This window comes from Arachis ipaensis, chromosome B05 (genome assembly GCF_000816755.2).
Source record: "Arachis ipaensis cultivar K30076 chromosome B05, Araip1.1, whole genome shotgun sequence".
Taxonomy (NCBI): domain Eukaryota; kingdom Viridiplantae; phylum Streptophyta; class Magnoliopsida; order Fabales; family Fabaceae; genus Arachis; species Arachis ipaensis.
Genome location: NC_029789.2, coordinates 92023 through 103757, shown reverse-complemented (window position 1 = coordinate 103757; position 11735 = coordinate 92023). Strand labels below are relative to the sequence as shown.

Genomic DNA, 11735 nt, shown 5'->3' with positions numbered 1-11735 from the left:
TTAGATTTTTTAGATATAAATTATAAAACTTTAATATTATGTCATAAAATCATTCATTTTAAAAATTTAAATTGATAAGAAAAAACAACATTATTAATGATTATATTTCTAACACTATAGATGTATGGTCGAGATAGAAAAACTTTTCACGACCAAGTCGTCAATAAAAAATGATGGCGTTGGTAAAATGATGTTTTCTTTTTCTCAGTCCAAGACCATCATTATATTTTTGGTTTAGTTCTTCAATTTAATTAGTTTGCTTTACTAATTGATTGAGTTTTTTCTTAATTTTGTTTGTAACTATTTGAATTAATTTCAATGCTATCAAAATTTTATTTAACTATGAAATTAATATAATAATTGTAGCAAAATCTAATTTATGAAAAAAAATATTTTGTAAATTGTTGCACGTTTAGGATAAAAATTTGAACCAATAAAATAAAATTGTAAAATTGGATGAGAATGTATTATCTCACCCGAATTAAATTGGGACAAAATAAACTCACTTCTAAAATATTAAGAAGATTATACCGTACCAATAGTATTTCATCATAACTATCCAATTATGTTCCATGTTTAAAATTAATTTCTTTTGGTTTGAATTGATTTATTACAAGTTAATAATATCATTTATGGAATAATTCTATATAACAATATAACATACAGGATCCTTTTACTGAAAATTAATTTCACATTAATTATAGCAAGAAAATACATTCTTGCGGAATATTATGACATTTATTACTACTACATTTAGATTTCAGAGTGATTTAATATAAAAGAGGGCCCCATTGTTGGAAGAAAACAGCAGCAAAAGTGTGCATCCTCGTGAAAATGGCCAGCAACAATGATTCTTCTTCTTCAGCATCAGCATTGGGGGAAGAAGTAAAGGTTCCATTGTTGGGAGAACACAGTATAGATGGAGAAGAAGGAACTCTTGTGAGAAGGGTTTTGACAGAGTCGAAGAATCTTTGGCACATAGCAGCACCTGCAATCTTCAACCGTGTTGCAAACTATTCTATGTTAGTTATCACCCAAGCCTTTGTTGGCCACATCGGTGACCTTGAATTGGCTTCTACCTCTGTTGCCATCAATGTCATTCTTGGCCTCGACTTGGGCATCATGGTAATTCTTAATTATATTTTTATCATTTATTTATTTATCAATTTTTTTTGTTCTTGATAACTTTTTGAGTTTATTTGATTTGTATTTTAAAACACAATTTTATTGTTTTCTGAAGTTTTTTTCATTTTTTCTTTTACAAAATAGATAATCATCCAAACTAAAGCAATAAATCTTTTCTCAAACTATATTAGATTCTTGATCTATCAATGTCTGTCTTAATGACATGATTTATTTTTCTTTGCCTTTAGTAATTATTATCTTGTTATCTCTGTATTATTTTACAAACAAACAGTTCCCAATTACATACATTAGTGTAGAGGCTAAAAAAAAATTAAGATTCTTCGGAGTATATCTCATCCAATCAGGCCTGATCCATGACCTCTTACAAATAATATGGCAACAGAAAAAAAAAAGGGGGGGCTGATGGCAATGCAAGAGGATCGGCAGAATTGTTCATAGGAAAAATTGTGAAAACCATTAATTAGATGAGATAAAATAGTGTGACACCGATCGCGCACATCAAGGCTGAGTTTGTTTACAGATACAGTACATTGATACTGAATTAATGTATTTTGTGTCCATCTTGACAAGAAGGACACGAAGATACTAACAAGGAATACAATTTATTTTTTATTTTTTTATTATTCTTGTTAATTTTTTATAATTATTTTTTTATTATTATATTTTTCATCTCAAATTTTTTAAATAAAAAAAATGAGAATAAATTAGATTTTCATAATTTGTTCTATTTTATTATCAAACAGAATACAAAAAATACAAAATTTTGTGTCTCTGTCTTGTCCTATTCTATCCTCAGTGTCTTGTTATGTTCTCAAAAACATACGCAGTCCAAAAGATTTGATGGAGTAAAATCCAACCAAATAATTTATTGATTTGTTTCAAAAAAAAATTTTAATTCTTCCCTGCAAATTTTGTAAAATTGCAAAATGCTCCTCCACTATTTTTATAAATAGGTTTTCATATTAAAAAAAAAATACAAAAATAAAAATTTTTTTGGAAATCACACATTTACTCCTCATATAAATTTATTATATTTTTGGATCAGATGGGCATGTCAAGTGCCTTAGAAACACTATGTGGGCAAGCCTTCGGGGCAAAGAAGTACCACATGCTGGGCGTATACATGCAGCGTTCATGGGTTGTTCTGTTCATAATCTCCATTGCACTCTTACCCATCTTCCTCTTCGCCACACCAATCTTGAAGCTCTTGGGACAGCCGGCGGATATAGCGGAGCTAGCTGGGGCGATCTCCATCAGTATCATACCCATTCACTTCGCCTACGCCTTCTATTTCCCTCTCTACTTCTTCCTTCAGAGCCAGCTGGAGAACAAGGTGATTGCTTGGGTGTCACTCTTTGCATTCTTTGTGCACTTGTTACTTGCTTGGTTGGCTGCTTACAAGTTTAAGATGGGAGTGCTTTTTGTTGCTGCTGCTGCCAACGTTTCTTGGATAATCTTGACGTTAGGGTTTCTTGGCTATATCGTTTTGGGGAATTGTCCCGCCACGTGGACAGGTTTCTCCATTGAAGCTTTCTCAGGCCTTTCGGAATTCGCCCAACTCTCTGCCGCCTCTGGAGTTATGATATGGTACTTCTTTTTATTTCTCTATCTTGTGTGTTCCTTATTATTATCAAACTTACATGTATTCCATTCTCTATTTCACTAGTATACAGTCACATCTCTTTTATTACTTCAATGAATTCAAATAGCTTTAGAAATGGGTTATAAAACATATTATGTTTAGCACAACAATAATATCTGTATGTGTATAAAAAAACTTAGAGATTAAAGAATAATTACAAAAATTATTTTTCATCATTTAACATTTTTATCAAGAATATTTGTCATTTCAATGGAATTAAACAAAATAAGATTAAAAATTATTGATATCCAAGTGGCAGACACATACATAAAAATCTATTAATTACATTGACACAGTGTATTGTTTATACCTGCAGTTGGTGTATATTTGGTCTATGATCTGCTGAAATTTCTATTTTTTAATAATAATTTATGAAAGTTAGTTTTTAAAAGATATTTTTTTAAAATTTGTAATATTTATGTTTAGTAAATCAAAATAAAATGACTTTCAATAAATATAAGTAACAATAATTATATGTAATAAAATTATTATTAAAATTTAAAAATATTATAATAGATATAAATATAATAATTAAATTTAAAATTAATTAATATATAAAGTTATATAAAATTTTTTATTTTAATAGATACAAATCAGTTTTAAAAACTAAAAAGCGCTTCCTTAAGTGATTTTGGGATGTATAGGATTTGTATCTTTACTTTTTTGAATGGGTTGTTTTGAATATTTTAGATGTGTAATCTTTAAATTTTTTTTAAACATTGAACGTATAATTTTAAATTTTAGATGTATATTTTTTATTGGCAGAATTTTATTACAGGCCAAAGACTTTTCACGCAGTAAAATGGTTTGGACTTTGGAGTAGGATTATTAGTAGTAGTAGTAGTAATAGAGGAATATTAACCAAGCTGAAACTTGATTTTATTCTAACCTATTTTACTTGCTGTCTCCGTCCTATATTATTCTCCATCAATCCAAACATTAATTAAGGCAAGCATTCACGGGGATATCTAAATTTTTCCATTTACAGCTTGGAAATTTGGTATGATAGAGCACTATTATTGATGTCCGGAAATCTACCGAATGCTGCGGTTTCTGTGGAAGCATTAACCATATGGTAAATTGTGTTTATCATATCGTTTTAACTAATTAACTTATGGTTGTAAATTGCACTTCGCAACCATATAATTCTTGCAACCACAATATATATTATAGTGGGTTTGATTTTTGTTTTTTATTTTTAAAATTTTATAAAAAAAATAATAAATAATAAAATTTTGTTTTTAATAAATATTAAAAATAAAAAAATACAAACTAAATACACTCTTATTTATTATCTACCTCTTTTATGTTTATTTAAGGTTAGAGAAAAGAACACATTGATTATTGACTTTTTGGTTTGTGGACATTTAAATTTTTGAAAATTTAAAAATACATTTAAGTTACTGATTATGTTGCACGGATATAGGACACGACACAATACGGGATACGTCACACACGAATTTTAAAATCCTACATGACACGGGAACATGCATACATATAAAATATAAATTATTTTTTAGATAAATCGTAATAATATTTTGATATTTTATTGATATTAAAATATAAATTAGATTTTTTAATTATTTTTAATATCTTATTTTAATTATATCAAGTATTTAAAATATTTTTTGTTTTGATAAATAATAATATATACTATATCTAACTTTATTTTAAGAATATATGTTAAAAATAAGACTGGACACGCTGACATGTGATAGTATTTTTAAGTGTGTTTAGACGTGTCGAATGAGTGTCGGTGAGTGTCGTATTCGAAATGTGTCTGACACGCAGACACGACAAATCAACGAAGTGTCTGTACTTCATAGGTCCCTGACCTCTTCAAAATCTGGACACATCGATCCCTGAGTGACTTATCGCATTTTAAAAACTCTCCTACATGTACATCCGTAACGACTATATCAGTACAATGAGAATCACATTTGATTTATTCATTAGGTTTAACTGACTCAAGTGAACTGAGAGATTGATACGTCTAAGTTTTGAAAATGTTAGAAACTTAAATATATTTTTCAAATTTTGAAGGACTTAAATATCCAAAAATCAAAGCTCAAAAATCTATTTATCTTTTTGTCTTTAAGTTTATTATATATTTCGCAATATTTAGATCACATCAAAATTATAATTGTAATTTCAATTTAAATTCTTTCAAAAATGTTTAGTTAACAGGTGGTTTAAGATATATATTAAATATAGAAAGTTTATATTAGAAGACTAAAAATGTTAAATTTTCAAAATATTTACTGTATAGAAAATCTATAAAAACTATTAAAATTTTCTAACATATATAGATAATTTACGTAACAAGCATTTCTAAGACATTTGTTGGCAAAACCGTTCTAAAAATACTCGAAACTGCTCCTTCTTGTCAATATGTTTGTGGATTGTTGTTTTCTCTAACTTGGTTTCTTTTGTGGCAGCTTGACTATAAATGTATGGCAGATGATGTTTCCAATGGGATTCCTTGCTGCTACAGGGTAATGTATCTTAACTTCTTAACCTTCCCTCTTTATTAAGAAGCTCTATAAGGTTGTAATAACATTAGTAGAATAATAATGATGATGGATGTTGAAGAGTAAGAGTTGCAAATGAGCTTGGAGCTGGGAATGGAAAAGGAGCCAAGTTAGCTACCTTGGTTTCGGTGGCTGAATCATTTTCAATAGGCGTTTTCTTCTTGCTCTTGATTATAATCTTTCGCACTCAATTTGGCTATATATTTTCTTCGAGTATAGTTGTGATTAAAGAGGTTAATAAGTTGTCACTCCTCTTAGCCTTCACAATTCTGCTCAACAGTATCCAACCTGTTTTGTCAGGTAATGTATCATCTTTAAATTTTATCACATATATTAACTAGACACATTTTTTTTATGTCCTTTTTGTCTTATATATTGTAACTAAAACATATATAGAATTTATACAAAAATTGGTTGATCTTACAAGTGTGTATAGACTAACTTGATAATCAAAATTGATATACATAACAATAGATTTTCCTAAACTATATATATGCATGCTTCAACAGGGGTTGCCATAGGATCAGGATGGCAAAAATATGTGGCATACATAAACTTGATTTGCTACTATCTAATTGGGATACCGCTTGGGTTTTTGTTGGGTTTCGTCTTTGATCTTGGAGTTGAGGTACGTTCTATATATTTTAACTTATTCTTTTCTACAGCATTATTATAATTTCAGATGAAATCAAATCATAAACAAAAATTAGTCTAGAATTATGTACAGCCCTTTATATACATCAAAATTATTAATCAGAACGAAGATTAACACTAAGATAATTTTTCTGAATAACGACTTATTTTAACGGCCACTCAAAAATTTGTGACCAATAAGCTTTTCATAACAAAAAAAAAAAAATTGATTGCTAAATCGATAACTATATTTTCAAGAGCAAAATTATATATAATCTTTCTCATTAGTTAAGCATATTGTTATAATTTGATTTGCTTCAAGCGGTAGTAATGCTGATATGAATTAATAATGAATGATCAGGGAATATGGGCAGGGTTAATTTTTGGTGGAACTGCAGTCCAGACTTTGGTACTGGCCTTAGTTACTATTCGGAGTGACTGGGACAAAGAGGTAAACGATTTTTTTTTTTCTTGGTTCTTTGCACATATATATAGCAAAATAGGTAATTTATTGTTAAAATTAAAATTGCAGGCCGAGAGAGCAAGATTGCATGTGGCAAAATGGGAAGGTACTGTGAAGAACTGAACAAAAAGTAGTGTCTTTTTCACATGCAATGCAATAGCATATGCGTGCACTGATCGTAAGAATAATAAATGGACAAATGGAACTAATTACTATTTCTCATTTAAATTTCAAAAATGTTTAATAACAAAAAAAAAAAAACCAAAAATAGTCATAATTTATTTTATTTAGTATTTATTAATTATCACAACAATTAATTAATGCTAAATAAGACAAATTCTAACTATTTTTTTATTCTCCCTAACATTATGGAATTTGCTAACAGTTTGTTTGCTAACAACGAGAGTTTGCCAAATCCAAGCAATCCCTTCTCCACCTAGCTCCCACTGGATCCGACAGTTTTTTTTCTCATGAAGTTTATTTGCTAACAGTTTTTAGAGATTTTATGAAACTATAGTTTCTCATAATAGATTGATCAGATTCTTGGTGATAAGATTTAGATATAGCTAAGAAGATCAAGAGAAAAAGCAAAAAAAAAAAAAAAAAAAGGTGAAAAACTGATGTGCGTGTGGAAAACCTCAGGTGTGCCAATAAAGATTTAGGTAGGATGTTTTGTCATTGCTGTCTCACATGGACATGGTATCTCTTTTATGGGTTCCGTTGAAGAATGCGAAGAAGGATTAGGAAATTAAATGAAGCTAAAATAGACAATATTCACATGCTGGGATGGTGTGTGTTTGCATTTGTGGGCACTGAACGTGAAAACCACACTGTCTATCAGATTCTAATTTCTTTTGGGTTGGGTCCATTGGCCAGTGTCTCTCTTAGCCTATTGTCTTTTTGTCCACACGTGAGCCCAAATGATAAAAGTTATGCTTCCCAATTATTCTTCTTTCCAATTATATCAGTTCAAGTTGACCCCCCAGAGGATGAAGGATGAGAAAATGTCAAAGCAGTGGTTGCTTGGAAGTTAGTAGTTGCATTATACATGTCTGGCAATTATTTTAGAGATTCTCAGTTTGCACGAACAAAGAACATCATATTGTGGTCCAACGGCTATCACTTATGATCTAATCTAATTACTACTCGTTGTTGAGTTTCCGCCACTCAGTTAAAGATGCTATTGGGATAAGACAACTTGCTCAAAAGCTCAAAGTGAAGCGGCGAAAATAAATTAAAAGAATGAATGAGAAAGAAGAACAAACTCAAGGAGTATGCTCTAGCTTGGCCATTAGCTAGCTCCAAGGTCATAAATATATCCTTGTCTTTTGTGACTTGTCTATTAATCCATTAATTAACTTTAGAAATTGTGGCTAATTTTGTAAGAATGAGTATTTTTTTAATTATTTTTATGTTCAATCCTGAAACAACTATGTAAGAAAATAATTGTTAGGAAACTAATCAGGGGCGGTGCAACCAGTAAATGAAAAAAAAAAAATCCAACTCAAGAGTCACTGTAATTTTACTTTTATTTTCATTCAAAATAAAAAATCACAAAAAAAAATCTGTAACAAAAATAAACATTTAAAATTGTTTTAAAATATTATCAAAATATTTTCAATTATATGATAAAAAAAAATACATTACTTTTTGATATAGAAATATCTAAAACTTAACAAAAGAGAAATATATAAAATAATTTAAAAAAAATTCAAAACCTAATAAAAGGAGACATCCAAAATTATTAGAAAAAAAACATTCGAAAACTATTAAAAAAAATATCAAAAACCTAAAATAAAAAAACATCCAAAACATATAATAAAAAAATATTTAAAACTTAAGAAAAAAATTCCACAACTAATAAAAAAATCATCCAAAATTTAAGAAAAAGAGAAGGAGAAGAGGGTTCAGAGGGAGAAGGCACGGCGTCTTGTCTAGGGTGACAAATTGCAGGGGGAGGCATTCCGGTACCAGAGATTGTAGGGGAAAGCAGGCGCATCGCGGCGAGAGAGTTCGGAGTACCATCGCAGAATGAGGTGTTGCATAGAGAGGCGCAGGAATAATCACGGTTGGAGGGGGAGGGAGATCGCAATGTCATGGGGGAGAGGAATTGGAGTGGGAGGTCGCGCTAAGGCTTGGTTTGGTAAAGTTTTTGTTTTTTAAAAGTAGCTTTATGAAAGCTGTCTTTTAAAAGCTGCAGCACTTGCGTTTGGTAAAATCAAATTAAAAATGACTTTTAATAAGTACAAGCACCACAATTATGTTTAGTAAAATAGCTTTTAAAAGTTGAAAAAATTATATGAAGATTAGGTTGAAAAATAAAAAATATATGAAGATTGTGTTAGAATTTGTGAAGGTTAGGATGAGAAGTTAGAAATATATGAGGATTTCAATGGCAATATAATAGCGAGAAATATGTGCGGGAAAATGAAAAAAATTTGATAAGCATAAGCCAGCTTTGAAAAGCTCCCTCCTAGGTGCTTTCAAAAGCACCCCTAACTTTTAAAAGTCGTAAGCACAAACACTTGGGCTTTTTAATTTACCAAACGCAAAATGACGTGCTTGTGCTTTTAAAAAGCACAAGCACCTCTTCAAAAAGCTTTACCAAACTCAGCCTAAGTATTGAGGTTTGTGGTATGACTTGTGTTTATGAACCTAATTCTAATTTTTTTAAATTTTAAAATTAGAATTTTAAAAATTTTGGAAAAATTATTTAAATTGGCTACACATAGAATTAGTTATCTATACATTTTAATGAGCAAAATAATGAATTTGTTTATCACTACTTGACCAATTTATTGTGCAGGCGTGCGCTCATGTGCCTATGTGTATAAACCTTTATGCTAAAATATTATTGTAAGTTGGTACTTATATATTTTTAAATAGATTTGAGTTTTATATAAATAAAATTGTAAAATTTTTAATGAAAGATTTTGACTCAATAGTTAAAGACGTTTTATATCAATGAAAGGTTCTTAATTAAATATTTATTCCTATATTTTGTATATAATATAAATACTGATAATTTTATTAATTTAAATTTTGATGTTTATAAATATCTCAATTTCAAGTGCATAAATAACACAATTCAGAACAAACGGGTGACCATATTGTAAAAAGCTGAAAGAGATGGTACTACCTAGCTATATGCATATGAATGGCCAAGATAATTTGACCACACACTATTGAATAATACAAGTCATAGAATAAAGGGTTTTTTCCCTTGCCTAAACGCCACCTATAAGTATATATAATGCACTATGTAGCCAGCCATGCATGCATCTATTATTGACGGGGATTTTGGCTTTGTGGAATTGTATGTATCCTCTAATGAGTACAAAATTTTAATTCACACATTATGGGATTTGATAGGCAACAATATTAATAGTGATTACTCACAGGGTGAATCATCTATAGATTATTCGGGAACCTTAGCTTGTATACAACTAGGAGCTAGGGAATGATACATGCATTTCGTAGCTTTTATTTAAATATACATAGTGATAAACTTCAAGAGCAATCAGCTTAGCTAGGTAGGTGGTTTAATTTATGTCGGATGCATGGTTTCAATTTTTACAGTTGCTATAATGCTATATTGTTGCAATCGTATTAATTAGACCACAATTATTGAGTCTCTTGAATTTATGTAATTTAAGTACAATCAATTATATTGCATTATTTAGAACTGCAATGAGTATACCAAAACCGCAATTTAAACATGGTTTATGAGAACTATTTTGGGTTAGTGGAGTGATTAGTTCAGTCATCAGATTAAGTAAGTATTAGGGGTTTGAGTTTCACTTTATACGTACAATAATCTATTAGTCATTGATAAATTCTTAAATAGAGTTTATATTTATGACGAATTTGTCCTTGATGACTGAATATATACCAAGAGAGAAAAAAAAGTTTATGGCCTGAACAGATATAATTAACCCTCCTCCTAATTAATCCTAAGTCACTTCAATTTTCGGTGTCTAACAAATTATTCAACTACTGATGGGAGAATTAATCAAAGTATGGTTCCATTTTCAACACCTAAAAAAGTTGGAATAACAATTACAAGTTTTGAAGCTTGGCCACACACAGTTGCATGGCACCTTTATGCATTATGAGCGGTCCTACTCCTATATACAATGTTGTTTTGATTGCATCCCTGCACAAATTCATTATAAGTTGTTAAATAATGTAGTTTGCACGATTGCAGTGTCTTTTTCATCCCTAAAACCAACTCTCTCTTATTATTTCCCTAGCTACCTAAGTACCTAGCTAGCTGGATCTCTCTCTTCTAGATCTCTTTTTTCTTTCTCAGTTAATTCTTTTTTTTTCCCCTTTTTTCCTGTTGTTTTATCCTTCATGTATATATGATGACATCTCTTCAATTTAACCCTTTGAAACGAATAGAAATTGATTAACTTTATTGTGCTGGACACAATCTCTGTTTCTTTCTCATCCATGATTAGCATATTATCAAGGCAATTATATATTGTTATTTTACCACCAAGAAGCTAAAGAAGTAGTGGTTATCACATTTTAGTTTTGGTTCTACAACAGTTGTTCTTAACTTATTATTGTATATATACCATGTCTAATTTATTTGTCATTAGAAGGAATGAAGTTATTACCGAAAGAGTCCAGTAATAAAAATAACATAAATATTCAATACAAGAATAATATAAAAGCACTCATAACATAATATGACAAAAATTATAAGCAAATAAATATATCAATTAAAGCAACAACAAAATACATTGATATTTTAATGTAGAAAACTCTTTTAATGTGAAAGGTAAAAATTACAAATCATCAATACCAGAAAAATGGCTCTACTATAATTAAATATGAGGTACATACAAGAAAATCTTAAATAAGGTACAAATTGTGCATACAATCAGTCGAAACACCAAAACACTAAACCTTAAAAATGACAAATGAGTAACAAAAAGATGAAAAATACCCAATAATAGAGCTGCTATCTGAAGTAGATTTTTCTCTTTACAGATCTCCAATCAAAATTTTTACCGTTTAAAATAAAAAATAAAATGAGATAAAATTGCAGTTCAAATTTCAGACCGATCCAACAATAAATGAATGAGAAACTATTATTTTAAATTTACTACTCTCCATAAAAACAAAAATTTCTTTTTTTTTCTTTTCTCTCACTTTGATAGATGCTCTCTCTCCCTCTAAATGACCTCAAAAATTTAATTAGAATTTTGTACTAAATCAGATTGATAATAGATTAATCTTAAAAGATTTTTGACTTTCTTGATCATTACCTGTTATTAACGTTAAACATAAAAAAATATTAGTGAATTGT

General features: G+C 29.4%; 1 protein-coding gene across 1 annotated transcript; it reads left to right on the top strand.

Annotated features, from left to right (window-relative positions):
* On the top strand, nt 696-6631 carry LOC107641597 (protein DETOXIFICATION 27-like). Its single transcript, XM_016345080.2, has 8 exons — nt 696-1125; nt 2192-2733; nt 3777-3863; nt 5227-5283; nt 5381-5619; nt 5829-5947; nt 6314-6403; nt 6485-6631. The coding sequence occupies exons 1-8, from the start codon at nt 835-837 to the stop codon at nt 6536-6538; spliced, it is 1479 nt and encodes a 492-aa protein (XP_016200566.1). The 5' UTR covers nt 696-834; the 3' UTR covers nt 6539-6631.

Coding starts and splice junctions, on each gene's coding strand:
- LOC107641597 (XM_016345080.2), top strand. CDS start 835: ATGGCCAGCAACAATGATTCTTCTTCTTCAGCATCAGCATTGGGGGAA. Junction 5,284..5,380: donor GGATTCCTTGCTGCTACAGG/GTAATGTATCTT, acceptor TGGATGTTGAAG/AGTAAGAGTTGCAAATGAGC. Junction 5,948..6,313: donor TCTTTGATCTTGGAGTTGAG/GTACGTTCTATA, acceptor ATGAATGATCAG/GGAATATGGGCAGGGTTAAT.